The 27,723-nt window shown below is 52.7% G+C and overlaps 12 protein-coding genes across 12 annotated transcripts; 6 read left to right on the top strand and 6 right to left on the bottom strand.

Annotated features, from left to right (window-relative positions):
- Positions 1-133: 133 nt before the first annotated feature.
- Positions 134-1,794, top strand: ASPBRDRAFT_24909 (WD repeat PRP19 family protein; the record flags this gene model as incomplete). Its single annotated transcript, XM_067622108.1, has 5 exons — positions 134-146; positions 206-250; positions 307-751; positions 806-1,269; positions 1,331-1,794. 5 exons carry the CDS (start codon positions 134-136, stop codon positions 1,792-1,794), a joined length of 1,431 nt encoding a protein of 476 aa, XP_067484458.1.
- Positions 1,795-2,539: 745 nt separating this feature from the next.
- ASPBRDRAFT_190541 (putative RING finger domain protein) lies at positions 2,540-3,751 on the top strand (the record flags this gene model as incomplete). The annotated part of the gene is made up of 3 exons (XM_067620248.1): positions 2,540-2,587; positions 2,701-3,549; positions 3,605-3,751. The coding sequence occupies 3 exons, from the start codon at positions 2,540-2,542 to the stop codon at positions 3,749-3,751; spliced, it is 1,044 nt and encodes a 347-aa protein (XP_067484457.1).
- Positions 3,752-4,226: 475 nt separating this feature from the next.
- On the bottom strand, positions 4,227-4,776 carry ASPBRDRAFT_24907 (mitochondrial 54S ribosomal protein mL43; the record flags this gene model as incomplete). Its single annotated transcript, XM_067622107.1, has 3 exons — positions 4,227-4,518; positions 4,594-4,694; positions 4,738-4,776. The coding sequence occupies 3 exons, from the start codon at positions 4,774-4,776 to the stop codon at positions 4,227-4,229; spliced, it is 432 nt and encodes a 143-aa protein (XP_067484456.1).
- Positions 4,777-5,102: 326 nt separating this feature from the next.
- Positions 5,103-6,494, top strand: ASPBRDRAFT_24906 (U1 small nuclear ribonucleoprotein 70 kDa; the record flags this gene model as incomplete). The annotated part of the gene is made up of 3 exons (XM_067622106.1): positions 5,103-5,364; positions 5,424-5,765; positions 5,812-6,494. The coding sequence occupies 3 exons, from the start codon at positions 5,103-5,105 to the stop codon at positions 6,492-6,494; spliced, it is 1,287 nt and encodes a 428-aa protein (XP_067484455.1).
- Positions 6,495-7,638: 1,144 nt separating this feature from the next.
- Positions 7,639-8,499, bottom strand: ASPBRDRAFT_190538 (ribosome assembly factor MRT4; the record flags this gene model as incomplete). The annotated part of the gene is made up of 2 exons (XM_067620247.1): positions 7,639-8,191; positions 8,306-8,499. 2 exons carry the CDS (start codon positions 8,497-8,499, stop codon positions 7,639-7,641), a joined length of 747 nt encoding a protein of 248 aa, XP_067484454.1.
- A 380-nt stretch (positions 8,500-8,879) lies between these two features.
- Positions 8,880-10,432, top strand: ASPBRDRAFT_190537 (mitochondrial distribution and morphology protein 10; the record flags this gene model as incomplete). Its single annotated transcript, XM_067620246.1, has 2 exons — positions 8,880-8,976; positions 9,042-10,432. The coding sequence occupies 2 exons, from the start codon at positions 8,880-8,882 to the stop codon at positions 10,430-10,432; spliced, it is 1,488 nt and encodes a 495-aa protein (XP_067484453.1).
- A 305-nt stretch (positions 10,433-10,737) lies between these two features.
- ASPBRDRAFT_165916 (triose-phosphate isomerase TPI1) lies at positions 10,738-12,245 on the bottom strand. Its single transcript, XM_067619569.1, has 6 exons — positions 11,898-12,245; positions 11,510-11,789; positions 11,375-11,449; positions 11,140-11,252; positions 10,865-11,079; positions 10,738-10,810 (listed from the first exon to the last, which is right to left on the bottom strand). Exons 1-6 carry the CDS (start codon positions 11,933-11,935, stop codon positions 10,782-10,784), a joined length of 750 nt encoding a protein of 249 aa, XP_067484452.1. The 5' UTR covers positions 11,936-12,245; the 3' UTR covers positions 10,738-10,781.
- A 470-nt stretch (positions 12,246-12,715) lies between these two features.
- ASPBRDRAFT_24902 (uncharacterized protein) lies at positions 12,716-14,665 on the bottom strand (the record flags this gene model as incomplete). Its single annotated transcript, XM_067622105.1, has 1 exon — positions 12,716-14,665. The coding sequence occupies one exon, from the start codon at positions 14,663-14,665 to the stop codon at positions 12,716-12,718; it is 1,950 nt and encodes a 649-aa protein (XP_067484451.1).
- Positions 14,666-16,780: 2,115 nt separating this feature from the next.
- ASPBRDRAFT_230828 (Protein kinase domain-containing protein) lies at positions 16,781-18,895 on the top strand. The gene is made up of 4 exons (XM_067622002.1): positions 16,781-17,392; positions 17,449-17,478; positions 17,529-18,025; positions 18,129-18,895. Exons 1-4 carry the CDS (start codon positions 16,927-16,929, stop codon positions 18,747-18,749), a joined length of 1,614 nt encoding a protein of 537 aa, XP_067484450.1. The 5' UTR covers positions 16,781-16,926; the 3' UTR covers positions 18,750-18,895.
- Positions 18,896-19,143: 248 nt separating this feature from the next.
- ASPBRDRAFT_24900 (ESCRT-III subunit protein DID4) lies at positions 19,144-20,208 on the bottom strand (the record flags this gene model as incomplete). Its single annotated transcript, XM_067622104.1, has 5 exons — positions 19,144-19,293; positions 19,362-19,622; positions 19,684-19,744; positions 19,847-20,061; positions 20,203-20,208. 5 exons carry the CDS (start codon positions 20,206-20,208, stop codon positions 19,144-19,146), a joined length of 693 nt encoding a protein of 230 aa, XP_067484449.1.
- Positions 20,209-20,624: 416 nt separating this feature from the next.
- On the top strand, positions 20,625-24,073 carry ASPBRDRAFT_654392 (mitofusin; the record flags this gene model as incomplete). The annotated part of the gene is made up of 4 exons (XM_067628535.1): positions 20,625-20,994; positions 21,074-21,122; positions 21,212-23,271; positions 23,327-24,073. The coding sequence occupies 4 exons, from the start codon at positions 20,625-20,627 to the stop codon at positions 23,683-23,685; spliced, it is 2,838 nt and encodes a 945-aa protein (XP_067484448.1). The 3' UTR covers positions 23,686-24,073.
- Positions 24,074-24,288: 215 nt separating this feature from the next.
- Positions 24,289-27,330, bottom strand: ASPBRDRAFT_36399 (BRCT domain protein). The gene is made up of 7 exons (XM_067623496.1): positions 27,275-27,330; positions 27,158-27,219; positions 26,796-27,072; positions 26,111-26,733; positions 25,786-26,062; positions 25,658-25,738; positions 24,289-25,611 (listed from the first exon to the last, which is right to left on the bottom strand). The coding sequence occupies exons 1-7, from the start codon at positions 27,294-27,296 to the stop codon at positions 24,599-24,601; spliced, it is 2,355 nt and encodes a 784-aa protein (XP_067484447.1). The 5' UTR covers positions 27,297-27,330; the 3' UTR covers positions 24,289-24,598.
- Between the last annotated feature and the right edge of the window lie 393 nt (positions 27,331-27,723).

Raw genomic sequence — 27,723 nt, 5'->3', positions numbered from 1 at the left:
TGGCTGGCCCGCCAAGGAATCAGTGGGCTGCAGTGCGCTAATCCGCATTGGGCGAGGTCGAAAAGTCCAGAGGAGCCGCAAGCTTCGCGTCGAACCAACCTCGTCCTCCATCAACCAACATACATCAGATACCATGCTCTGCGCAAGTAAGTCGTGCAATGAATTGCTCTTGCAAGTTCAATTACTGATGACTGATGTGCAACAGTCTCGGGAGAGGCACCGCAAGTGCCCGTCGTCTCGCCCAAGAGCGGTATGTCTCAACCTCGAAAGCATCGATGCGACGTAATGCGGCTAATGCTCGACTAGGCAGCGTTTTTGAAAAGCGACTGATTGAAGCCTACATCGCGGAGAATGGAAAGGACCCCGTGAATGGAGAAGAGCTCTCCACCGACGACCTCATTGATGTCAAATCCCAGCGCGTCGTTCGCCCCAGACCTCCCACCCTCACATCCATTCCTTCGTTGCTCAGTGTTTTCCAAGAAGAATGGGATGCCCTGGCTCTAGAAACCTACACATTGCGACAGACCTTGGCACAGACGCGCCAGGAACTGAGCTCCGCGCTTTACCAGCACGATGCCGCCGTTCGCGTGATTGCTCGGTTGACAAAAGAGAGAGACGAGGCTCGCGATGCTTTATCCAAGGTCACCGTCGGTGCGAGGGCTGCTGCTGCCTCCGGTGGCGAAGCTATGCAGGTTGATTCGACCGGTTTGCCCGAGGCCGTTCTGGCACGTGTTGAGAGCACACAGGCATCGTAAGTTGCTATGTATAGGGGTTCACTGTGTTCAGCATATCTAACGATCTACAGGCTGTCCAAGACACGTCGTAAGCGCCCAGTTCCGGAAGGCTGGGCTACGGCCGAGGCCATTTCCACATACAAGCCTACGGAGAGCTCCAAGCCTCTTTACCCCGGCAGCAAGACATTTGCCGTTAACTCGTCGGGAGAGCTGGCACTTATCGGCGGCGCGGACGGCGCCGTTGGCATTTATTCCATTTCCCAGAAGCAGATCGTTCAGAATCTGCAGGCAAATGGGCCAGTCACCGATGCCGCTTGGGCAGGCGAGAAGGCTATTGTAGCATCGTCTACGGGCTCTGTCAAGGTCTTCGAGAACGGCAATGAGGTCGCCAACTTCAACTCCCATGCCGGTGCCGCAACGGCGCTTGCCGTGCATGCCACTGGTGACATCGTTGCCTCGGTCGGCGCTGATAAGAGCTATGTTTTGTATGACCTCACAACGAACTCAGTGATCACTCAGATCTTCAGTGACGCATGTAAGTAGCCCGTCGATTGATTCTAAACGTGGGGCATGGCTGACTTCTCTTTCTTTTTCAGCTCTTCTCTCGGTCAAGATCCACCCTGATGGTCACCTGGTTGCTGCTGGTGGCGTGGACGGGCAAATCAAGATTTTCGACATCAAGACCGGCGCGTCCGCTGCCACTTTCGCCATGTCTGGGCCTGTGAAATCCCTTTTCTTCTCGGAGAACGGTGTCTTCCTCGCCGCGGTTACCGAGAACTCGACCACCGTATCTATTTGGGATCTCCGCAGCGCACAGGAGAGCAAGGTTCTGGAGACGGGCAGTCAGGTTGACTCGATTAACTGGGATTACACTGGACAGTTCCTTCTGACCGCAGGACCTAGCGGCTTGACGGTGCACCAATACACCAAGGCATCCAAGTCGTGGTCCGAGCCCTTGCGGAGCGCGGTGCCCGCGGTTGCGGCGGCTTGGGGCTCTGCCGCCCAGACTATCGTGGCGTTGAATAGCGAGGGAGGCGTGACGGAGCTGACGGCACAGTAATAATGATACCTACTTATGGATACGGAGTGAAAATTCCATTTGTTGTTCTGTATTTCTAGCTGTCGGTGCTACTTTTGATTGTTGTTTCTTTTTTGTCACCGGCGTCTTGTTTTTCTGTCAGTCCAAACCCAAAGAATAAAGGAAGAAGCCACCTGGCGGCAATAGTAACGAATCCGAATTATAACGGAAATATCCATGACCATAAAACAAGCAGATCTGAGTTGTCACCAGACCTCCTACTATTATGACAATTGGTGACAAGTCATTCACGCATTGATCGGGGTGCCGGGCGAGTCGGCGAGAACATCATCACATACTATGAAAATATATTTGGCTCCCCTCCGCAACTGAACCACTCGGCCTGGCTCTGAATTTCCACAAATTATCCTGGAGGAACTATGTTTGAACTCTTACTACTAGTACCAATAGTACTACCCGAGGGTTCATCCGTTCACTGAAGAGTGGCATGCTGGACAAACCCACGGTGTTCAGTGAGGCAAAAGCAAGTGAACCGGAGACATGCCACTCCTGACCGCAGGGCACTCGGACCCAGACCACTTCGTTAACACGACTAAGCATGGCGTTCCACCAACCGCAAATGAGGCCTAACACCGGCTGTTAATCACTCACTACTACCTCACCCTCTCCCTACCATCCAAACGCTCTCTCCTCGTCCTCGCTCCCTCTTCCACCTTCTCTTCTCCTCCAACACCGTCGTCTTCCCTTGCGGATTGGGTTCGCAACCATGAGTGACGATTCGGGTGTCTTGTTTGTCGGCTCTCGCCCCAGAAAGGTTCGTATCAAATCTCCCGTCCTCCCTCGAATCTCCTCATGGAGGCGGGGTACTATCCCCCATGCCAGATCTAGGGATTGGAGGTTCAACTAACGCCCGACTCCAACGTCCAGAGAACTCATCGTGAGATATCCGAAGTTTCCTCAGGACGTCCATCCGGCGAAGCATCCTCATCATCCCTTTCCGCAACACCGGGGCCTTCGTTGCCACCACTTCGGCGGTACCCCGGAGACGGCCTCGACCTCCGCCGACCGGCAACATCCCAGCCATCCGAAGATGTGATAGACCTGACCGATGAGCCCGATACACCGTTACAAAATTCGTCGTTGCAAGATCCCCGTACAACGAACGAAGCTTCTCGACCGCGCCCTCCCCGGTTTCCCAGAGATATCCTTACGGAAGTGGTTGATTTGGAGGAAGACATCGACGATAATGACCAACAACAACAACAACCCCCAAGCAGCCCCGAAGTCGAGTTTATCGGAGCTACCGTGAGGCGGCCACAGTTGCCGCCGCCGCCACAACCACCTCCGCCCCCGCCGCGCAGCAATGAAGGGTTCTATATGCCCAGCTTGTGGCAGCAGATGTTACAGTTTCGATCTCCGAGACCGCCTGTACGATTCGAAAACCATGGCAGGCCAGACGTATCGTTTCGAGGATTTCGGAGACATCCTCCAATGAGTGATGTAGAGTCATTCTGGATTGGGGATGGCCCCGCGGGTGCCATAGATTTGACGATCAATCTCGACGTGGATGGCCCGTTAGGACTTGATTATCAACTGACGGGTTTAACACGACAAAGGACGCCTGCAAATGCCTACAAACCCCCGAGTCCGCCACCGGAGGGCTTCACTCGAAACGTCGCAGAGGACGATGTGGTTGTTTGCCCGAATTGTGATATGGAGCTGGGCACCGGTGATGAAACCAAACAGCAAATATGGGTGGTCAAGCAATGTGGACATGTAGGTATTCCCCGTATGACAATACTCTTGGTTCTCATTCTAACCCCGACCCTAGGTGTACTGTGGCGATTGTGCATCCAATCGATCGCTGTCGAAGGCGAAAAAGAACGCTTCTAAAGCGAAGCCCTTCTCTAAATGCCAGGTATTCGGTTGCGGAAAGCCCGTGAGTTCGCCTAAGTCTATGTTTCAAATCTACCTGTAATGATGCTGCATATCATCTCTGGCGTTTGCACTGTAATGGCATGTGATGATGGTGGCGTAAGGGGCGGCACTTCCTTTCTGAACTTTTACCTTGGGATTTTACGACGAGCGACTTTTTGATACCCTCATTGCATTTGTTTTCGGTTGGCTGGGATTATGTTCGTGGTTACCTCTATGGCATAGAGAGCGTTTTGGTTATAGGGTGGTGGTTCTGGTCGGGACCAAGCATGTGAATAATGACCCCGTGCTTTCGTGATAATTACCTTTCTGCATACGGGGAGGGAGCGCCCCATTTCATGAGATATCAAATAAAGACATTCTGTACATATGATACATATCGTTCAAACAAAGACAGAGTCGGGGTTCGCAAAAGGCAGGTACACAAAACAGATGAAGTAACCCATAATACATCGAATAGGAAATGATATTTGACCCAGAAAAGAACACCACCGTATGATCGCACAATCTCCCAATCTTTACACCGACTTGTATCCACCGTGGTATGGGGACCAGATGCCTCTGACACTCTCGTTGATACTCGTGACGGGCTTCTTGGTGCGCTTCAACTTCTCTCCGCTGGCCTGCTTCAGCAGATCGGCCTTCTTGCCTATTTGCTCAGGCTCGAGATTCCGCACGCAAACCGCCTTCTCCCGTCCGTTGATGTAGTGTCCCTTGATTACGGGGTGCTTGTGTGGCCGCGGCGATACCCGGATTTCGATCTGAGGGTTTGCTTTCGCGAAGGCAGGAAGGTGGTGTTTGAGGTAAGCACTATGAGAAGACAAGCATTAGTATTCCCCAACTCAAAAAAAAGAATCATTCACGACAGGTCAGATAATAACATACACCATCCCCCGGGAGCTACCAGCCCAGTCACAGTAGTGGAAATCCAACCGCTTGCATTGCAGGATAAAGGCACCGACACCGTTCTGGAGGATCAGGTTAGTCTGAGGAGCACAGGCGAATGAGCATCCAGTAAGAAACACATACTCTAGCGGCCGTAACCGTCCGGATCCCTTGTAGAGGCATTGCGGCTATTCTTGGATTGTATGTTCACAGCGGAGGCGTCAACAACTTTCAGCAATCTCGAGGGACACCTTCGGGGACTTTTCAGGGCCGCCTCCAATACGGGACTATCATTGGGTGCTGCGGCAAGCTCGGCTACCGCGACTAGCGGTTCCAGATGCAGACAAGCACCTGACGGGAGGAACGCGAAACTCCCCCAACACTGCTAGGACCAAGTGACAAAAGACTGCCATATCTCCTCTCTCCATCCCGTCCTTTCATCCCTCGATGTCTCTGAAGGCCCTGAATTAATTTTCAAGTTTATTCAGAGCACTGGCTGAGGGCACAACATGACGGACAAGCTCCCCCCTCCGCTTCTGGCCCTCTTCCAACCTCGCCCGCCTCTGCGCTATGTCACCCCCATCGAGCGTGCCCCGGAAGACTGCAAGAAGAGTAGCATCGGTGGTATTGCGCAGTTTCTTCCTGAGGTGAAGAAGTACGAGGAAGAGATCCCATATACGCCTACGGAAAGCTGGATCCAGCGCAAATTGCGCCAGAAGGTGGAGAAGAAAGAGAACCTTAACAAGCAATTGACGGAAGGCCTCGAGAGTTGTATGATCATCGCAGTTATTCTGGGTTATATCCGTGCTAATACTGATAACTTGCTGCAGATGAGCCAACCAACGACCAACAAGCACGAGGCGATCCGTTCAAAACGCTGTTTGTCGCTCGACTGAGCTACGATGTCAAGGAATCGGACCTGGAACGGGAATTTGGCCGTTTCGGTCCCATTGAACGGGTACAGTCACACAGGCCGAGCGGGCTCGATGGGTTACACGCATCACTGACATCTTCTCAGATTCGCATCGTGAAAGACACCGTAACGCCGAAGGGCTCGAAGAAAGCACACAGGGGATATGCTTTTATTGTCTATGAGCGCGAAAAGGATATGAAAGGTATTGCTACAGATCTAGTCGCCTGTCACTCTGGATTCAGACTGGTATCGAATCCCCGTAATTTCTTGATGCTAACCTAGTTTTCTTTTTGTCACGATTTCAGCTGCCTACAAGGAAACAGATGGTATCCGCATTAAGGACCGCCGTGTCCTGGTAGATGTCGAGCGCGGTCGTACAGTCAAGGGATGGAAGCCTCGTCGCTTTGGTGGTGGTCTTGGAGGTCGTGGTTACACAAAGGCCTTACCCTCTCGACCTATCGGCCCTGGCTCTTTCAACGCCCCCTCTGGTCCCGGCGGCTATGGTGGTGGATTCCGGGGTGGGTTCGGTGGCGGTGGCAGAGGTGGTTTCAAGGGAGGATTCCGCAATGACCGTGGATTTGGTGGACCCCGTGGAGGTATCGGATACCAAGGTGGTCGCAATGGATTCGGTGGACAGGCTCCCCCCAACGCCCCTTCAGGTCCGGGAGGCGGCCGGAGCGGTGGGTTCGGTGGTCCCCCTGGCGGCGGCAGACCTGAGCGTGAGGGCCGTGGCGCTACTGGCAGCAACAGAGAACCCATCAGGCCACGGGACGGGTTTGGCGACCGCGATCGTCGAGACCGTGATCGGGACCGCGACGGTGACCGTCACCGGGATCGTGATAGGGATAGCTATCGCTACCGTGACCGTGACCGTGAACGCGACCGCGATCGTGGTGACAGGTACGGAGGCCGGGGCGACGACTACGGGCGGAAGCGATACCATGAAGATGATTCGTATGATGACCCCCGTGCCAAAAGAAGATACTGAACCACTGTCCGCGAAGGATATCCCCATTCCAGTGTTCAGTGACGGTTTGCTGGTGGGTATCATTAACTTGGTCCTTCTCTTGTTATACCCCGTTGCAGCAATGGGTAAGGCAAGGTCAAATAAGGGTCAAGCTCCGTGCTATATCGGGCTTCAACCACCTTTTAACTCACAACAGTTGAAGTGCTCCGTATGCATCTTTCCTCCGTAATCCTGGTTACGTTTACGAGATATCCATCTTCCATTGGAGCAGGCGCAATTTCCCTCGGAAGGTCGATTTCCACCGTTTGCAGCAGACAAATACGCGCTGTTACGGACACCTCTTCCCTGTCATGCTCTCTCTCTCTCTCTCTTTCTCTACTGTCTTTGTTACTACTCGTGTCCTTTTCCTCATGTCGTTTTTCCTTGGCCCGTGGTGTGGCCGCTACTTCTCTTCAGGGGTAAGTATGTACTTTAGTTAGTCAACTTTGTCTTCACAGGCGGAGCTTTTATGGTTTGGGATCTGGGTTTCGTTCAGGTAAGAAGATCAGGTAGGGTGTTTTCGTCAAAAAGAAAGGAAAAAAGACCAACAGTCATGACCGGCTGCCAGGGAGCTTCACAGATGGCAGGCAGTAAATGAAGGTAATGATATATCCAGGGTAGTATTCGGTCCCATGCCATGCCATATCATATCATATCATATCACATACATCATGTAAATATCCCATCACCTCATTGCCCATCATCGGAAGGTGGTATTAGTACTAGCGGTAGTCCTAGGAAGAGATGTATTCTATTGTCACTGTTCGGATTGGTTTATTCATATCGGTATGTCCGTCATACGCTCATCAACTGAAGCAGAATAAGTAGTATATACCGAATCAGACATGAGACACGAGTCGAAACTGAAACGAGAATGGAAAAGAAAAACGCCTTAACCCAACTCCAAAGATGCCCAGGGGATCTCATCATCAAAGGGGACGGGGTGGGGAGGGGGGAGGTTCATGGTATCAGGCCGGACCTTTTTCAAAGTCAAGATAGGTAGATTTACTTCATAACAGAAGAAAACCTACCACGGCCGAACACCAACAACCCACCACCACCAGCAACCCAACTCTAAACAAAACCGAATCGAAACTTTTTCAAATCCGCATATCATGCCTCAAGCTTACTGCCCATCGACCTCCATACCAGCCTCATCCTTCGCCAGAATTTCCACCTCGCCAGTCTCCCTCGTCCAATGAGCCTTCAACGCAACATGGAACTCAGCCATAACAACGCCAAACATCTTCAACAACGTCGTCTGCCTCGAACTCAGCACCTCTCCCTCCTTGCAAACAGGATATCCCTCCTGACCCTCCGTCAGCTCCAACATAACCTTGCCCTTGATCAACCGAGTCGGAACACCGAGTTTCCGCAACTCCGGCTCAATGGTATGGCTGACCGGCTCGTCCTCAGAGGCCGGAATCTCTCCAGCCCGCGAATACACCTGGCCGTTGGGGATCGTGAACGCCCGGGTACTGACCGTTCCGGCACGGGCGAAGTCCAGAGGCCGGAAGGACTCGAAGTAGTCGGTCACGGATTGAGGGTCGCGGGAGGTGAAGAGAAGACCGACGGCGCCGGTGAGGTGAGGGCTGAGCTTGTGGAGGTTGGGAGCGGCTTCGTTTTCGGGGGTGTGGCCCAGAGCGACGGCCATGACTTTGGTTTTGCCGAAGAAGAGACTGTTTATTTCAAGTAGGTTAGTTTACATGCATAGTTTATCTCTAGAGTTTGTTGGAGGGGAGAGGGGCATCTTTGGGGATAGGCGAGGGGAATGAATGCAGGGAAAGACTAACCGGCTATCGGCGAATTCCGTACGGACATCCTTCAGGTAGGTGTTGCGCATGTTGTCCACGCCGAAGACGAACAGGTGGTCGTATTTCTCAATGCATTCCCGGATGTTGGCGTACAGGCGACGGGTCTGTTCCTTGTGGGACTTCTTGACGGTCTTGGACTCGTGCACGACGCGGGCACGCTTGGAACGAGGCATGGTGATAAATTAAATGTTTTGTGACAAGGAAGTGACAGCCGGGAAATGAGGTGAAAAAAGGGAAAAGATGAGTAGTTGAAGATGGCAGTAATTGCAAGAGCCGGCGCGGGAAATTGTGGATTCGAGATCCAATGATTTTTTTTCTTTGCGGCTGTCGATAACGCCCGGATTATTGTTGTCGCGCGGCTTATCCGTGGCCCATCTGCCCTAGTCCGCTTGGGGAAATGAGCTGATCGGCTTCATCTTCAATCGGCTTCACATCGATCTTCTGGATTATTCTTCTGCATGCCCAGGCCGTTAATGGTGGGCTGCTTTGTGCTGGATGGGTCTCACTATTGAGGCTACTTAATTGATTATATTGGTTCCGCACGACACCGACAATGCTCGATTTCATGGATTACATCCAACTCGCCTTCGCCGAGGCGACGAATTGGAACCGCGACAATTCATACTCGTCGCTGACAGCCACTGCGCAGTGTATGCAGACCAGACTGTCTTACTCTCAATCTACATCCAAAACCATACTGATAACTCAAGCACAGCCCTTCTCGACTTCTCCACACCCGAGCGTCTGCGCGTCCATATCTCCTCCCTTTCCACTCCGCACTTCGCAACAAGTTACACCCTCGGCACCGTCGGCCTCATCGACGGCTCAGTCTCCTACCTCTTCAGCACCGTCCCTCTCGACCACGCCCCTAGCCGAAGTGCCCTGATTCCCTTGCGCAAGCTCTCCCCAGGCTACCGCCAAGTTCAAGCGCCCATCACACCCATCGCAGAAACAATCCTCATCAACGACGACCTCAACCATAATGACGCCGTATACAAAGCCACCATCGGCAAGAAGGCAACGCTCTTCCACGCCACCCTGCATCTCCCTCCCCCGACAACCCTAAACGCCCTCTTCCTGCGCCGCCTCTCCCCGACCATGCAATTGTCCCTCGCTGTCTGCTCGACGCGAGGCCCGCCGCTCTCCAAATCCGCCCCGCAAGCGTCCCTCCTCGCGCAACTCTCGCACAACACGGGCAAATTCAATAACGAATACCTCTTCAGCACGGATAATGCCCTCTTTGGCTGGCGCGGGCTATGGAACTTCGGCCCGGATCCCCGGGACCCTGTTGCTTCAGGGTCTTCGCCAAGATTATCGCTTCTCTCTGCTGGTGCAGAGGCATACTACTCCCCTGTCTCATCGTTGATTGGCATGTCGACGGGGCTGAGATTCAGCACGTTACCTGCTGCTACGGATGTTCCTTCATCCTCAACATCAACATCAACATCAACACCCAGCACCACCAATACCAATACCAACACAAACAGCAACACAAACACCCCAATCTCCACCTTCCCCTACACCCTCACCCTCACCCTAACCCCCCTAACGGGCTCCCTCTCAACCACGTACTCCCTCCGCGCCTCCCCCAACCTAGCCTTCAGCTCCCGCTTCGGCTTCAACGTCTACAGCTGGGAAAGCGAAATGGTAGCGGGGTGCGAACTCTGGCGGAAGAGTAAACCCCGCCATCGGCACCCATATGGTGATAATGACGATGATGGCCTAGAATGGGCGCGACGGAAGATCCGCGAGACGTTCTCCTCTCATCCTCATCATCTATCTACATCTACACCTCCTAATGACATCAAGGATAATATAGCGGGCCATACGTATGGAAAGCGGGAAGAAGAGGAGAGAGAGGAAAACGAATCCGTATTGAAGATCCGGGTGGATCAGTCGTGGAATGTGCGGTTGTTGTGGGAAGGACGGGTGAAGGAGCTGTTGGTTAGTGCTGGGGTGGGGTTGGGGCCGAGTTCGTTTTCTTCGTCGTATGCTTCTTCTGCTGCTGCTGCTGGAGGGCAGAGTGGTGGCGGTGGTGGAGAGTCGGGGGGTTTGAAGAAGTCGTATTGGACGGGGGTGGGGGTTTCGGTGTCGTATTCGTCGTGATCCTTGTATCCTTGTGTATAGTAGCTATAATGAATGGTTATATGAGTGGAGTGGGGGGTTGCGGATGTAGATATGATATGTGCTATGATTATACTGCGAATTTACTAGGTAATAAATAGTGTGATCTAGAGCTATACTTACAGAAGGGGGTGTATGGGAATTTGATGGTATATGGTGGTATTCAAATTGGATTTATTTGGTTAATTGGTATAGATTCGTTTTTTTAATTCCTTTATATACTTTTTTCATGCTCTGCAGTCGGTGATGGAGTTTGCAGAGTCCCCGGGCTCATTTCCCCACCTATTGGGATTCGGATATCATATCACATGTCCATCAATCATTTAATTGTTTACAGACGAGCGTTGATGATGTCGACGACTGGAGTAAAATAATCAGCAAACCGCATGAACCAAAAGAAAGGGTACAACATACAGGCAGGCTTCAAGCTGGCACCGCCAACCAGGAAACCATCGACATCGGCCTCCTTGGCCAGGTCGCGGCAGTTCTTCTCGCTGACGGAACCACCGTAGATGATGCGGGTGTTGTCGGCAGCCTCGGCGGAGATGGCATCAACGAGCCACTTGCGGATAGCAGCGTGGACCTCCTGGGCCTGGGCGGTCGTGGCGACCTTGCCGGTACCGATAGCCCTGAATGGGGTTAGCGCACGTGCGACTACGAGACCAGACGAATTCAATAGTGAAACTTACCAGACGGGCTCGTAGGCGACGACAACCTTAGCCCACTGCTCCTTGGTGAGCTCCTTGGCAACAGCGTTGAGCTGCTTGGTGACAACATCGATGGTCTTGTTGGCCTCACGCTCCTGGGGGGTTGCATTAGTCTCGGTTCATCTCACCGGGTCACCGCGAGCTCGAAGAGGGGTAGTCGCAATGTTTAGAAAAAGAAAAAAAAATGAGGGACAGCAAGAAAATGTACTCCACATACCTCAAGAGTCTCACCAATGCAGAAGATAACGCTGAGACCACCGTCAATGGCGGCCTTGACCTTGCGGGCAATGAACTAAATGGGAGGGGTAATGGTTAGCCCAACCCGCATGATATTTTGGCGGGGTAAACCTACCTCGTCGCTCTCCTTCAGGATGACACGGCGCTCGCTGTGACCGATGATGGTCCAGTTGATCTTCGCATCACGGAGCTGCTCGACACTGATCTCACCGGTGAAAGCACCATTGGGCTTGTCGAAGACGTTCTGGGCGGCCACGCCGATCTTGTCGCTGGCGGCCTGGCGAGCAGGGAGCAAGTAGAGGGTGGGGGGAGAGACCACCACCTCGGCGGATTCGTCCAGCTTGGCGGCATTGAGGTTGTTGATGATGGAGGTAATGCTGTCCGCAGTACCGTTCCTGTGTCGGAGCAACGCAGAAGCTATTTGTTAGCCAACAGGCTCGTTGGAGGAAACTGAAGTAGTTGGGAGAGAGCTGGCGGGGCAGCGGATGGAGGGGTTGCCATACATCTTGAAGTTACCACCCACGAAAAATTGACGAGGCATTTTGAAGATGTGTTTGTGTGATTGGAAAAGACGGGGAGAGTGTCTGAAGAAGGGAATTATGGAAGAAAGTGAGTCAAGAGTAAGTAGGTAAAAGGAAGAAGAAAAAGAAGAAGAGAGGAAGAGAGAGAAGAAGAAGGGAAGAAGAAGAACCGGAAGGATGAATGACGCTGGGGAACCGAGAGAGGGGCAGAGGAGCAGCTTGCCAGCACTGCTAATTACGGAGTAGTAACCAGTTAGTTAGTTAGTTACTAACTAACTATGACCAGTTACTACTTACTAACTACTAGTAACCCAGTGATTCTCAGTTAATGAGAGGACCCGGGCGGGGCTTATCGATAAGTCACTCGCGCTGAGCTGGCAACTCTTTTCTCTCTCTCCCCTCTTCTTCTTCTCATCTCTCTAGTGTCTACTGCTAAGCTCTACGACCATCGACTCGGTGTGTTCTTTGGGAATGGGTAACTCGGCGCGTGACAATCCCCCTATAATATAACATTGCTATTGCACAAGGATAAGCATAATCTTCAGGCTATGTGTGTGTGTGGGTGGGTGCGGTTGAACTGCAGCTTCCGATGGACTTTTGTCTTTCCCCCATGACGTTATGAGATACCCACTTGGCTCCCTCCTTCACCCGATCCCAAAATGCAAATACCCGAAAATCCACTGGGTAGACTAACTGACTTTCCCAGGGAAAAACAATGAAGCGATTCCCCCTTCATCCCCTCTCACTAACTCGCTCCCAGTCTAACTACTTTGGTGACTAACCTCAGGGTCCCTGCACGATCATTGAAGCCCCTCCGGAAGGTAATATCGTCGAGGACCATAGAAGGTGCCCGGCTCGCGCAGGGACATGCGTCGTCCGAGGTAACATGCTTCGTCCAAGCGTTCCCGTTCCTCCAGCGCGCGGGCGCGGTATTCCACCATCCGCTCGCGATGCTCCAATCGGGCCTCGCGGTCATCCAGTATTCGCGCCCGAATATCGTGCCGGGCCCGCCCCCCTCGGAACCGCTCAGCCCTCTCGGCCAGAAGTTGCTCCAAATCCAACTCGTCGGTACTCACTGGCGCATGGATGATCTTGGGCCGGTCTCGCGCTGGCCGGCTCACTTCTTGACTAGGACCACTGCCACCACCGCCACCAGCACTAACTGTACCCTCGCTGCGTGGGTCGACATGCTTACTGTCCGCAGGCACCACGTCAATGCAGCCATTGGGATACCCTGACCGGCTGGTCTTGCTGTCCGATCCATTCTTCTGGGGCTGCTTCCGATAATGAGTGCGGTACGCATGCTTAGCTCGGGGGGCGGAGTGTCGACGATATAGACTGCCGCGCCATGGCTGGGGTTTATCCTCCAGCTCAGGCTCTTCATCGGAGCTATCGGTGATGGAGCTGTCGTCGTCAAAGTCGAACACGGATTCATCGTCCCCCACACTACTCGACTCCAGTCCCAGTTCTAGCTCGGGATCTGCCGCCGGCGTGGATGGCCTGACGTTCTCGGCCTTGGTCTCCGGGGGAGCGGGGGTAGTGGTAGGAGCTGGGACTGGGACTGGGGCAGGGGCAGGGGCAGGGGCAGGAGCTTTGTCGGAAGGATGGGTCTCTTGTTGGCCGGGGAAATGGGCGCGGGGATCGAATCCCTGCCTGTGGTGGAACATTCCGGCCGCCATGTGGACGCCTCGCAGGCCATTCGGCTGCGCCACCATGTGCGGCACATTGGCTTGGCCAGACATCGCGGCACCAGACATGGTAGGAGCAGGCATCGTAGAGACAGGCATGCCTGGCTGAGCGTGGTGTGGGTGCATACCGGCTGGCATCCCGTGCACCCACGGCCAAGGCCCCTGGGTCATATGTGGTCGTGGCCCTGGATATCCCTGAGGAAGCTGAGGAAGTTGAGGAGGGGGCTGATGGGGAGGTGACTGATGGAACCTTGTAGGCAGAGGCTGCTGGCTATGGTTCATGGCCGGTGGCATTGGTCCCTGATGGATAGTAGGCCCGACCAGTGGCTCACTGGGCTGCATGCTCCTAGACGACCCCTTGGGTCCCTGGCCGGATTGATCATTGTGGATGTGAGTTGGCACTCGGTCCTGGGGGTTAGGAAGGGCCTCCACATCCACATGGTCGTCGACAGGTATCTTGGGAAACACCAGATCTGTAGCCTTTCTCATGATGACGACGTTCACGGAGAGCGTCTCATAGTCACCTCGCCGGGAGTTCTTGCCCTTGAATGGCTTCTCGTCCTCCTTGACATAGACGCAGGTCCATTCGAAATGGGGATCACTCTTCCTAAGCTCGCTGATCAGCTGATCCACATGCGCACGCTTGACCTTGGACAGGGACTGGTATTGCTCCGCGATGGGGATCTTCTTGGTTCGCTTGTGCACCAGCTTCATCAGGTCGGACTGGCTGAGGTTCATCTTGGTCCGCTCCACATGGTTCCAGGTGGACTTGTGCCCGGGCACTGCATCGGCCTTGAAGAAGGTGTACCCCAGGTAGTAGAAGGGGGCACGAGCATCAATATCCTCAACGACAGTGGTCTCCTTGGGCTTTGGATTGTTGACAGCTGGGGGTTTCTCCGGTTGAACATTGAGCCGACCCATCTGATGAACCAAATACTCCGGGTTCATGGGGCGCGGTGGGCCCGCTTGTGCCACACGGATGCCCTCATTTGGGCGCATAGGTGGATGGTGAGTAGGAGGCGCAGGGGGCACCTGGTTGTTGTTTTGGTTGATGACCGCCATACTGTAAGACTCTACTCCAGCTGGGGACCGAGTGGATGCGGCCACGGGGGACCCGTAAGTATGTCAACAATCCTCAGGCAGAACGGAGGGAGCTACTAGATGAGCCAGAAGCAGGAGCAGAGGAGCCGAGCAGGAACAGAAAAACACTTGGAAGATGGGATGGGAATCGGAAAAAACGGAAAATGGGGGAAGCGGGGTCAAGGGCAAAGAGCAGGTATAGTCTCCTTATATCTCCGAACGCGCCAGGGAGGGCCATGGCCATGGAGGGGTCAACTGGCCTCTTTGAATGTCGACGGACTTCCGGCAAATATCCATGGTGTAAGATTGTTTCAGGAGGTGAAGATCCCTGGTGCTTTTCTGCCTTGCCATTAGGTTTGGAAAGCTGCATGCCCAGCAGAAGCAACCATCCAACCCCAAAAGATTCGGGATATCATGGTCGCGGAGCTACTGGAGTCTTTGCTTGTGACCATGACAATCGTTCAATCATGATGCGCCCTCGAAATGAAAGGACCAGGGGAAAAGCGCGCAGGTTCCTCCTATCGCTGCGCAAGACGGAATTAGCAGGGCGCGACATCGCCCGGGCATGGGCAAGGGGAACTGCCCTGGGCCCATTTTGGCGCCTTGTCATTCGCCCCTTTGGCCTGCGTCTTTTTATATCCACCCCCTCCTCTGGTTGAATGATAGTCGGTAGTCGCGGGCTCGCGACTGACTGACTGACTCTCTGGCCGCGTGTTTGCCCGGGCTTCGTATCGCAGGCAGCCTTCCTCAGCCGCAATGGAATGGGGCGATGCAGCAGCAAGTAAGAAAACCCAACATCTTCCCAGTGCGACGACGAGCAACTACCGCCCGGAGTAACAATGCGGCAGCAAATCGTTTGATCTGATGTTGGATGGGCGATGACGGATGAGCAAGACCATCAGATGGAAGATGAAGAAAAAGGAACAAGCAAGGCCGCCGTCATGGTGCACACTACCTGCATGTGGCCGACCGGCTAGCGGGTTTGTTACTGTGTTCAGGCCCAGGCTTTCACAGTCCAGGACGAACATCGCTGCAGCCTAACCACCATTCAGCGCTGTTGCCCAACAATGAAATTCTAGTTCCCACAAGCCTGATTGGCCGCATAGATGCGCCGGTTCTGCAGCCAAACCCCCCTTTGCCGCCGTCTGTCCGTCTCATTCAAAGCGACAAGTTCTGGTGGCCGTCACTGTCATTGAAGTAGAGTGGATCAATCCACTCCCCTACATACAGAAACGTATGGAAGTCTCCAGCAAATGCTGCACGTCATGGGTTCTTTTCTTGTTATGCTGATCGTGCTGCATGCGATAGTGGAAATGGTCAATTCCGCTCTATCGTCTTGGATGGCCCGGCACCAGCAGCAGTAGCAGGATCACCACTATCATGACTATCACCTCCAGGAAACGGTACTTTTTCTCCCCCTCCTTTAGGGGCCCTGGCCAAAGATATCGTCATCTTCCTTTGCTAGTCATGTTGAGAACGACAGCCGGCGTTGATGATAGGCCAGACCAGCAGTGACTCATGGCGAATACCTGCAGGCGCTCCAGGCCTCAGCTGGGCCCGACCTGCAGGTTGCGCGGCCCTCATTGGATGCTCAGTCTTAGTACACCCTCCTTCCATGACTTATAGAATCTATATCGGAACATAACAACTTCCAGGATGAAAAATTCCTGGCATCTCCATTTACTGAAAGCCCCTCCACAACTACAAGCATGATTGTTGAAAGAACCCCGGGTGACCGAAAAGCTAAACTCTAAGCAGCACGTACATCCTTACAGTAACTATGTCGCCTCCATGTGATCTGTCCATAGCCCTTTGGGCCGTTATTGCGGAAGTCATTGGTCCATTTAGGGTCTCTCTCAAAATTACACCAAGAAAAAAAAAAAGGGGTGCCTCTTGTGCCGTTTGATCCCGTAGTAGGGTTATAGGCGTCGTCCCTTTGTCTCACATGCATGTTCCTGACTGGAACAGTCCGAATAACTTATTACTCTCATACCGAGTTCTTTCTCTCAGCTGCCTTGGTCCTCAGTTTCAACAACGGCCCAGTCAGAACAAAGGCTCTTTCCGTGGATATAAAGAAGCCACCGAGGAATCGCGATGTAGCCTCTTGTCGGGAGTATTCGTGGCGCTCTTGAGGCTTCCCAGTTTACCTCCACTACTATAAAAGCCCGCCTCTCCCCAACATGCTATGAGAAGACTATAGCTACCCCCTAAATCCTGCGTCGACACCTCCTGATGTGCTCGCAATGGCAACCAACACCGGAAATCAGAGGCTCTGGAGCCAGGAGTTCGCCTGCCTCGCCGGGGTCCTGACTCATGCTCATCTTGTGAATGCTGAAGAGCATCAGCGTCGATGGGCTCACATGTATGCGTGGAAGTCGAGTCTGGCAACCGTAATCCACGATCTCTTACAGCCTGGGAGCCTGCTGTCAGCCGAACATCCCATTCTTCATGAGGTACTCTCAAGACGCTACTACGCCAGCATGCAAGCCAGAGGGGAAGCAGAGGTTTCCAAATGCACGCACTTGCTTGACGGGCTATACGGGACAGTTCGGACAGACAGTTATAGATACCAGCAGTACGTACGCAGTGGAGGATCTACTATCCGGTCTCAAGCTCGACGCAGGGTCTATGTGCCTGATGAGTACCGCGCCAATCTCTGTCCCACACTTCTCGACGAGTTTGTACTTCGGGGAATTCTGGGGATTGGAAGTATGGGATTTTAACCCTCTTGTGCCCTTGGAATCCCAGCTAACGCAGATCCACAGCCTATGGCGTCGTCTTCCTGGCACATAAGCGTAAGCCTCCGTGGCCTGGTTCTGGTCCCTTTGCTGACCCAAAATTCTAGGACATGACCCCCGAAGTGCGGGCAGTCAAAAGCTATACGCAATCAAGGCCGAGGCTATATCAACTGTCAATACAGATTTGAGAAACGCCACGTCTCCAAGTGTGGCGCCTCTATACTACCCAATGCCGCATCACTTCCGCTACATTCCAACAGAGGCTTACATTCTGCTGCTCGCGGATGGCTGTAAGCGGTTCCCGACTCTGGACTCCGTCTACTCCCACGGCAAATACCAGGCAACGGTGATGGAAGCTGTAGAAACCAAGGCAGTCCGTGAGGAGCGTTACGACCCGTATGCCCCAACGTCCGTCTGGTACAAATTCATGTTGAACCCGAAGAGTGGAACTAGTCTTGTTACAGACAAGAAGACTGACGCGAGGGAGGTGGACGCCTGCATGATAGCAACTCAACTGCTTGAAGCAACAGCATACCTATATGACATGCGACTCTGCCACACGGACATCTCTCACGTGAACTACCTACTCGATGATGAGCATAATGTAAATCCCTCCCTACACGCCCATTTCACAAAGAAAACCCCTCTCCCTAAACCCCTCCAAAAAAACTAACTACTAATTCCTATGAAACCAAAAAACGAAACAGACAACCTTAATCGACCTCGGCCTTGTTCATTTCGGCCTGCGCGACGGCGACTTCCAAAAAAGCAGTACGCCCTACATCGCCAACTACGAAAAGTTCATGACACCTGAGCTCGCTATGGAACTACTAAAGCCCGAGCACAATAACGTCGGCTTGGGCTCCGACACCACGCTGATCCCCTTCCGCCACGACGTCCGCCACCTCACTATCTGGCAACTCGGCTGCATCATTTACGAAGTCCTACACGGTTTCGCGCCCTGGGAAGACCCACATTGGGACCCGACTATTGAGAGAATTGTCCGCTGGAACAAAGGTAGTAATGCCGCGGAGCGGGCTAGGAGAATGCGGAAGTTAAGGCAGCGGCGGATGCGCATTATCAATGAGGAGTTGCCCATTAGTGCAAAGTTGTCCCAGGATTGCATGGACATGCTGCGAGTGATGCTGGCTAAGTACCGGAAGAAGAGACCGAAGTTGTATGAGGTGCTGTCTCTTCGTTGGTTTGGACAGCATAGTTTTTGGGAGGGACGGGAGATCTCGAAGAAACGTAGGGCAGTTGCACTAGGGCGAATTCGTCAAATTCGTAAGAGTCCTAGGATATCTAGGAATTCTAGGAATTCTAGTTGATTTAGTGGCGTCGTAGACAAGATGGATGGATAGATTCGGGGGTTCGTCAGGCTTTTATTCTCCTGGCCGGGGGTAAAGGGCCAGGGAGGATCATCGTAGGTACGACTAACTGGATGCCGGATTAATCTTGGGTTCATGGACTGACTAGATTGTAAGACTCGCGGGGCGAGTTCTTCAAACGAATACGACTGCCTTCGTACCATTTTCTCAGCATACGTGCAGTAAATAACATCTATGTTTGTTGGAATCAAGTTGAAATGCTCATGGATGGTGGAATCGATGCAAACCCAGTTACCCTAACCCCGTCCAAAACATAAAAAGCGCATAACAAAAGGTGCAAGAGTAATATTGCTGTAAACAGACACTCATACTATCATAAGTAGTATGAATCACATCACCGCCGCAAACTATCCAGTCTCGCCTGCAAGTCATCATCACTCGTATTCGCACCACCTCCACCACCACCACCCCCAGCCCCAACTGCTTGCGCAACTCTCGTCTCGCCCACGGCCGTCTTTTGTATATCGGTGGGTGTTTCTCCCAGCTAAAAAGGAACAGAAGTAGCATGTCAGCATCAATCTCTCCGTGAACAGGAGGATATGGGCCACGAACCGCCTGGCTAAGATCCACACCAATCTCATCCAGAACCTCCTTGACGATATCCTCGCCTTCCTCCTCCTCGCCTTCTAATCCCGTTGCTTCGTCAATCGCCTCATCCATCATTTCCTGTCGTTGATCCATGATATCGTTCTCTCGTTCGAACTCCATTGCGATGCGTTGCAATGCCGGGAGATTCATCTGTCGGTTCATGCTGCCTAGTAACATCGTTGCGCCTTTCATTGATTGCATCATCTGTTCGTTGCTTCGTACCGTCTATTCACTCTTGTAAGCAAATAATCCATCCGTGCAATTCCAAGCGGAGAGAAGTCCTTACCTGAATCCGCAGCGAAATGGCCTGTAACTGTGTGCGCATTTGGTAGAATTTCTGGATATATCTATTTCTCGCATCGTCATCATCATCATCCCTTAACATAACACCATTCTTGCAGTGGGTGATTGGATTCGAGATGGTTTCGAGGAGGGGGGAAGAGACTCACCTCCTCGTCCTAACCAGATCCTTCGCTTGAATCTTACAAGCACCAATCTGTCCATTCTTCGCGCTTTTCTTGATATCCTGGACTAGCTTCTTCTCCTGGTTCTCGAGCTTGACTCGTTCACGGTCCAGTTCGCGCTGGGTTCGGTCGAGCGCTCGTTGATGTTTGCGCAGACGCTCGGCGGGCGTCATGCGTTTGCCGAAGGCCCATTCTACGATCTATTTGGGGGGAAGTTGGTTGTTTAGTATATCTGTTTGGTTTGTGGTATTTGGGTTGAGTTTGGGGAGGGGATGCGGGGAAGGGGAAAGGTTAGGTGGATAGATCAGATAGATAGATAGATGGAGTAGCTTCGGACGTACGTTCATGGTGGGGGGTATTTGGTGGAAATCGGGGTAGAGTTCAATGGTGATCGCTATTCCGGCAGGATGATGGTAATAATGTGCAGCTTGTGGGCGGAGGGAGGCAGAAGAGGAGGGCGAGAGAGAGAGGGATCATGAATTGATAAGTAGAGCGATGAGGATGGAGGATTGGATGTCAGGCTACTTCTTTTAGTTGAAGTGACATCAAGGCAACCGTACCATACCAATACCGACGATACCAGAACATTAATTACATATTTTGGATTAACTCCGGTAATAAAACAAAAGTGTCACATGCAGAAAACCAGGCCAAACCCCTTTCGGCTTTTCCAGGGAATCTTTCGTTTCTTTCCATCTTCGCGTCACCGATTGATGGCTTTCCATCCCTATCAACTCCCCTCATCCTTTCCCTGTCGGTCGCCATGAGTCAGGAGTATTTCCCCGGCCAAGGCGCCTCCTCTGCCGGCGAGAGTTCATCTTCACCCTCGTCCTCCTCGCCCTCTCATTCCCATCCTCCGCCGCCGCCGGGGGAGGAGGAACGCCTTCCCAGTACTAGTTCTACTATGTTTCCGAGACCCCCGCCTGCATACATGACCGTCGGCAATGGCTCAACCTCCGAGAGCGCGACCGCCTTGATGGCTTCCCTGCATGAGGATTCCGGTTACGGAGGCAGTATTCCCAGCGGAAGTGTGATGGATGGTGATGCTGGTGGCGACTGGAGGGCCGATTTGATGGTCGATCGCCCGACTCCCATGCATACCCCTACGCATCTAGGAGATTGGAATCCTGCCGGTTAGTTTGCCCCCGGGCTATACAAGAGATGGTTCGTGTTAGTGTTATGTGGAAGTTGACTGACGTGCGGGCTATACAGCGGAGCATGAGAGACAGGTTGTTGCGAGCCATGTTCATCAGTTATTATAGTATGTGGTTTCAACATTTTTTTTTTTACTTTTTTCTTATGTCCCTCCTGGGAATACGCAGACACTGACCAGCTGCTCCGAATTTACAGCAACTCGAATCGCACCAAGCTCGCGCGTGCTATCTCGCGCACTATCGAAACCCTCAAAGAACTCCAGAACATGAACCGCCAATGGCCCGCGCACTATCCCTCCTCCCAGAGTGCCCCTGGCTCCCCTGCGCCGAAGCCCGCTTTGCAGAAGAGGCAGTCGTTTTTCGGAGATGCCAGCGCCGAATCGGAAGATTTCCCCCGTCCCGGAATGGTCAGACGCGCTGCCACGATGACCGGTGGCGAGGATTTGGCTGAATCTAGCGCTGCGGCAGAGCGTCGCGTACCCTCGGAACCGAGGCTGATGAGCCCCCAGATTGCGCAGGAGTTTTCGATTCTCAAGCTGGATTTGAAGCTGGGTGCGCTGTCCCAGGCAGAGCTGGTGCATTCGCTGGAGAAGGCGTCGATTGCGTCGCTACTGGACGGCAAGATCAGCCAGAGCATTAAGCATCTGTTGTCGCTGCGGGATCGGATTGAGGATACATCGAGCAAGGTTCTGATCACGGGTGATTTGAACGCTGGAAAGTCGACGTTCTGTAATGCGCTGTTGCGTCGCAAAGTTTTGCCCGAGGATCAGCAGCCATGCACGAGCATCTTCTGTGAGGTTCTGGATGCGCGCGAGAACAGCGGTGTCGAGGAGGTTCATGCCGTGCACAAGGATGTGCTTTACAACCGCAACGATGAGAGTACCTACGATGTGTATGCGCTTCAGGAATTGGAGAATATTGTCATCGACAACTCCAAGTACATGCAGTGCAAGGTCTACGTTAAGGATGTGCGGACAATTGACGAATCTCTTCTCAACAACGGAGTGGTGGATATTGCTCTGATTGATGCGCCTGGTCTGAACTCGGACTCGCTGAAAACGACGGCGGTTTTCGCCCGGCAGGAGGAGATCGATGTGGTCGTCTTTGTGGTTTCCGCTGCAAACCATTTCACTCTTTCTGCAAAGGAATTCATTCTTAATGCTGCTCATGAGAAAGCTTATATGTTCATTGTTGTCAACGGCTTCGACCAAATTCGCGACAAGCAGCGCTGTGAGCGTATGATTTTGGACCAGATCGGCAAGCTCAGTCCCCGCACGTACAAGGAAGCGGCTGAGCTGGTGCACTTCGTCTCGAGTAACGCTATCCCCGTAGCACCCCCTGTTTCGGTGGAAAGCTCTGGTTCCGGTGGTGGCGATGGCGATGACTCTGATGATGACGACGATAAGCCTTCCGGCAAGGGCAAGGACAAAGGAAAGGGCAAGGAGAGGGAGAAGATTCAAGACTTTGAGAACCTGGAGGGCTCTTTGCGCCGCTTCGTCCTTGAGAAGCGCTCTCGCTCGAAGCTTGCTCCTGCCAGGACTTACCTCCTGAACCTACTTGCCGACCTCAACTCATTGGCCTCGGTGAACCGCGACGTCGCCCAAGCAGAGCTCAAGCGCGTCACAGACGAGCTAGCGGAGCTTGAACCGGCGTACGAGGATGGCAAGAAGAAGAAGGTTGAGATTGGTGACCAAGTCGAGAAGCTTGTCGACGAGTCTTGCGATGATGTCTACAACCACACCCGGTCTACTCTGGGTGACACCATCGCCCGTGTTTCGGAGGCTGATCTGGGGGTGGAATACCCGGGCTTCCTCTCCGCTTTCCAATATGCCGAAGACCTGAAGGTGGCCATGTTGGAGCAGATTGCCTCGGCGGTTACTGGCTGTGAGGATTACGCTCGTGAGAGGACAGTGAAGGGCGTCGGGTTCATCCAGAACATCGGTCTCCTTCATGTTGGCGAGGAAAAGTTTGCGCCCTTGAACTTCCGTGCAGACATGATGTTCCGTCGCGGTCGTCGTCACACGCTCGCTAGACAAGTGCACACGGAAGTGGAACTATGGGACTTCTTCGACGTCTCGGGCATCTGGGAACGTCAAGAGAAAGTGGCCAGTACAGGTATGGCCATGACCGCCTTGACCGTTCTTACAGGCCGTGCCTTTGGTGGAATCAGCTGGGTCGATAGCGTGTTTAGCGCAGTCAAGTTCCTTGGACCGAATAATCTGCGCCGCCTTTTCATTCCTGGTGTCATGGCAATTGGTGAGTCCCACCCTACGAGTCATACTCTGAACTGTTTACTAACCGACTAAATCAGCCGGCCTGACAGCCGCCTACATGGTCTCCTCCATCCCAACGACCCTACCTCCTCGTCTCTCACGCAAGCTCGCCGCTACCCTCTCGGAGATGGACTACGTCCACTCTAACGCGACGCGCATCTCCTCCGAAGTCCGCCGCATTCTGCGCCTCCCCGCCGGAAACCTGCAAACAAGCCTGGCGCAAGACATCGAAGATCTTGGCCGCCGCAAGCACGAAGTCAGCAAGACCAAGCAGGAGAGCGATGCCGCCTGCAAGTACTTCTCGAACTTGTTCCGCGAGAGCGGCGAGAACCGCACCTCGGTCGAAAACATCGATCTTGATGCTCCCTTACCTGGTGGCCTGGCAGCCCATGCTTAAATACCAAGTCTCGTTTTTCATTTTCCTATCCCCCATCATCTTTGACACCTGTACAAAACATAACATAATGATGCTGTACGAACTTTGCTACTGCTACTACTATTCCCTATCTGTTCAGGAGAAGTGTTAGCCGTGGCTGCCACTTTCCCCCATTTTCCCCAACTCCTTTGCCACTCAAAATATCCCCCTCGTGTATGTACATTCAACACCTCTTCATCCTTTCCTCTTTTATCCTTTATCTTCATTCCCATTGTTATCCTGATCCTTTGCAAGCTTAGCTGCTCGATAATTGCTATCATCGGTTCATGGTTGATGATCTAGTAGTTTCAGTTTCTGGCGTACTATCATCATCGGCGTCTTAGAGCTTAATTGCATACCTACTACGTACTTTAGTTCCTGCTTTGGGGTTCAGTATTTGTGAGTTTCAGCTTAGCCATTAACTAGATTGAGGCTGTGCCTTTAGTATTATGCTTCATTCATTCTTCTTTCTTGTAATGGTCTGGGTAGTATGATATCACCTGATATTGTAGAAACGTTTCCCTAACACGGAACGATTTAAGGGAACCAATAAGAATAGACCGGGATCTTTCACCCATGTGGGAGGGGGATACAAAAGTAGTGTGAAGAGAAGTACGCCAAAGCATCGACTTAAACCATAAATCATGACTTGCCCTAGCTACTAACTAGTAATAATATAAATAGGTTAGACGCCATGCTATGCACACGCAACAGCAAAACATAATGGCCCGCATGAGTTGTCCAAACCAAAGATAGTCAACCTCATGCTATCCTAAAAGGACAGGATACTTGCTCATTTCTCCACTTTCCTCACTTATACAACAAGAATTCACGTATCCATATATAGGTATCTATCTACCCAACAAAGCCCTAATCTAACAACAAAGATCAAAGATTAAAGACCATCCAATGCGCGATTCGTATGCCTCGTTCTCCTCTTCGTACCCCACGCCCCGCTATTCTCCAACCCTGGAACAAGTCTACCCTCCGCGACCACATCAGTCGACTTCTTCTTCTCCACCACCTTCCCGGCCTTTTGGAGGAATTTCTCCCGCATGGCTACTGCATCCGGGTCCTCGTAGTCCAGCTGCGTCATGGGCGGGGCCTCATTTTCGTCCTCTTCTTCGAGGGCCCCGTTGCGCTCTGGGTATTGATACTCGTATTGGTTGCTGTGGGTGTGAGAGAGGGAGGGAATGCGTGAGTTGGTGGTGGTTGTGGTGGTGGAGTCGATGGCGCTGCCGCAGCCGTCTTCGTTGAGGGTGTCAATTGAGCTGGCGCGGGAGAAGGAGAAGTGCTTGGGGTGGTCGAGGGAGGATGGGGCCCGGCCGAGGAGGGGTCTTCGGCCTCGTTGGGGTCGGTGGCGGTCGTCAGGGCCGCTGCTGGGTTCGGAGGGTTGGGCTGGTCGGGCGTTTTTGAGGAGACTGGTGACGGCTTGGTTGAGGGCAGATTGGGTGGTTGAGGTTGATGTTGAGGGATGTTGATCGGAGGCTTTGCGCTTGACGGGGGAGGTGGTTGTTGTACTTGTTGGGGCTGGGGGTGGTTTGGTGGTGGGTTTGGGGTCTGATGAGGATATTTCTGAGGGTCGCGCGTTGCTTGTTCTTGTATGTTCGTGCTCGTGCTCGTGTCTGGGACGTGGTTGCTTGTTACTGTTGGAGGGTTGCTTCTGCTCTGGGCGAGAACCGGCTCGCGGTTCCAGAGACTTTCTGCTTTGCGCTGGTTGCTTTTGAATTACGTATTCATCGAATGGTTGTTTCTGTTCGTTGCGGATGGAGGACCAGAGCCAGTCTGCAGAGACAGCAGGGACTCCCCATTCTTGGGTATGCCGCAGCTTCTCCGGGTTCACGGGGCCGGAGTCGTTGCATATAAGGACGGAAGCGCTGGGAGTTAAGTACTCGTGGTATGTGGCACCTAAAAAAATTAGACAAGGTTCGTCAAGCTGCCTGGGTCATCTTACCAATAAGGTTGACGAGCTTTGATAGATGGAGAAGGTCAATTCGGGAGAAGCCAGTAGAGCAAATCTTCATTGCCGCGAATCCTAGTACTGTCAGCCAAACGTCTATCGCGAGCTGATTGGGACTCTACCTTTGATTGGGAAAGAAGGAATCGGAGTGTTCGCTGTGTGGGATTCTGGCGATACCAGCGTCTTCGCATCGAGGCATCTTTCTAGCCACATGTCGGTTACCACTTCGCATTCAAAAGCCAAGTCATCCGTTGAGGGGACCTGTGCGCGAGGCATCCTATAGGGCACGATGGTGTAGAGGCCATGACCCCTTTTGGGTATGTCTGGTCGCGAGAACTCGCTCAAGGAGCCCACCAGCTCCGCACCGTTGAAGGAAAGGTGATCTCGCAATACGTTCGTCTTGACGGGTTAGAAGGTGAACAAAGGTACAAGGGTATGCACACAAACCTGTTTAGAAGAGAACCCATGAATGAAGAAGAAACAATCGCCTAGAAAGCCCTCACGACGCTCCACGGTAGGTGGAGGGGGCGGAGGCGGTTGAAGGGGCTCCTGCACTTCTGCAAAGGTGGTCTCGCTGGCAAATGAGCGCGACTCTTGTAGAATAGAAGGCCTCTTTGTCAACGACTGGGTCCTCCGCAGACTTTCTCTAGATGGCCTAGGCTCGCTGCTGTCGAAGCCAGTACCGACAATATCACCCCAAATGCCTTCATTCTGATCTCCCAGCTTAGCGCTTGCAATCCTGCGAAGTTTTCTCGGTCTAGGGTTCGAGGGGTTTTCGGTATTAGGAGCCTTTGGTTTCGGAGTAGGCAGTGATCGATTCCAGGCACCAGCGCCCTGTTGCTCATCAGGCAGAAGGGGGTGATAAAGAGTTTCTTCCAGTACCATGCCACGCTCAAGACTATCCTCGAACCACTTCACCGTGACAATCCTGATACCCCATTGCGTTGCGAACTTATATTTTTCACCTTCCGTATTCCTGGCAATAAGATGAGTGACGTTCTTGGTGAGGTCTTTTCGGAACTCGGCTCCGTGGGCAGTGACAATATCCTGGATACGATTTCGCAGAGACACTATAGCATAGAGCATTAGACCAGTCTTCCAGTGCGCCCTCTATCCGGTTTCCCCTACTCACTATCCTCGAAGCCCGTTATGCAGATAGATAGCCCAGAAAAAGTCGGGAACTTGTACTCTTCTTCCAGAGCACGGATGTCTGTATCCCCTCCCTGCATCCATGATTGACGAACAGCTTCAACCCATTCTGGTTTCAGGACTGTTATATCGGTCCGCTCGCGCGCGACGAACTTGTACTTCGGAGTATTGACTTCGCCGATAAGCAGATGCGTGACGTCGGAAGTCAGGTCAAATTTGTGGGTTGCTCCCATTTGACTTGCGACGATAGCGAGTTCAGACTAGACGCGACACATAATTAGTATTGTGCTATTTCCTTAGAAGACGATAACGAGAGCTACAAGCGTTAGAAGGCGTTTAGCATACCCGCTGCTCTGGTAAAATGGAGGTAAAGCAGAGGACCACCCCCGCGAGAGGATGCTCCTTGTCTGAAGAAGAGTTAGCCTGTACTTTACTATTTCAGAAAATAAATTGAGTACTGACTTGAGGTTGCTTTCTCTGCCATGCTTCATGATTGGCAGGAATCAGCCTGGAACTGGTGCGCCGATTGAAGATTCGCTCATTCGGCGCTCCGCGCGGAGGCGCGTCTTGGGAGTATACGCTGTCACGTGACAGAGGGGACTTGGTCTTCGTGAGGATGCAAAAGAACATCCTTAAAGCCATTGATGGTAGGGTCTGGCTGGCTTAACCGTCCCGCGAACAGTGATGGCTATTATTATTCCAGACTAATGGTCATAGTAAGTAACATGCAGCTATGCGTGCTTACTCATTGATCTAGTATCTATCAGACTAGTAGTATGAACACTGGAAGGGGCACTTAGCTACTATTCTCTTACCTGCTTCTGCAAAGCATGAAAAAGTGAGTCAGGATCCGTATACACTCTCGTCAAGTAAGTTGGCAACTCTGCCCTGGTCCGTGCTGAACGCTCTTA

Source organism: Aspergillus brasiliensis (genome assembly GCF_001889945.1).
Source record: "Aspergillus brasiliensis CBS 101740 unplaced genomic scaffold ASPBRscaffold_1, whole genome shotgun sequence".
Classification (NCBI taxonomy): Eukaryota; Fungi; Ascomycota; class Eurotiomycetes; order Eurotiales; family Aspergillaceae; genus Aspergillus; species Aspergillus brasiliensis.
Note: the sequence above shows the minus strand (reverse complement) of the source record. Positions and strands in the feature narration are given on the sequence as shown.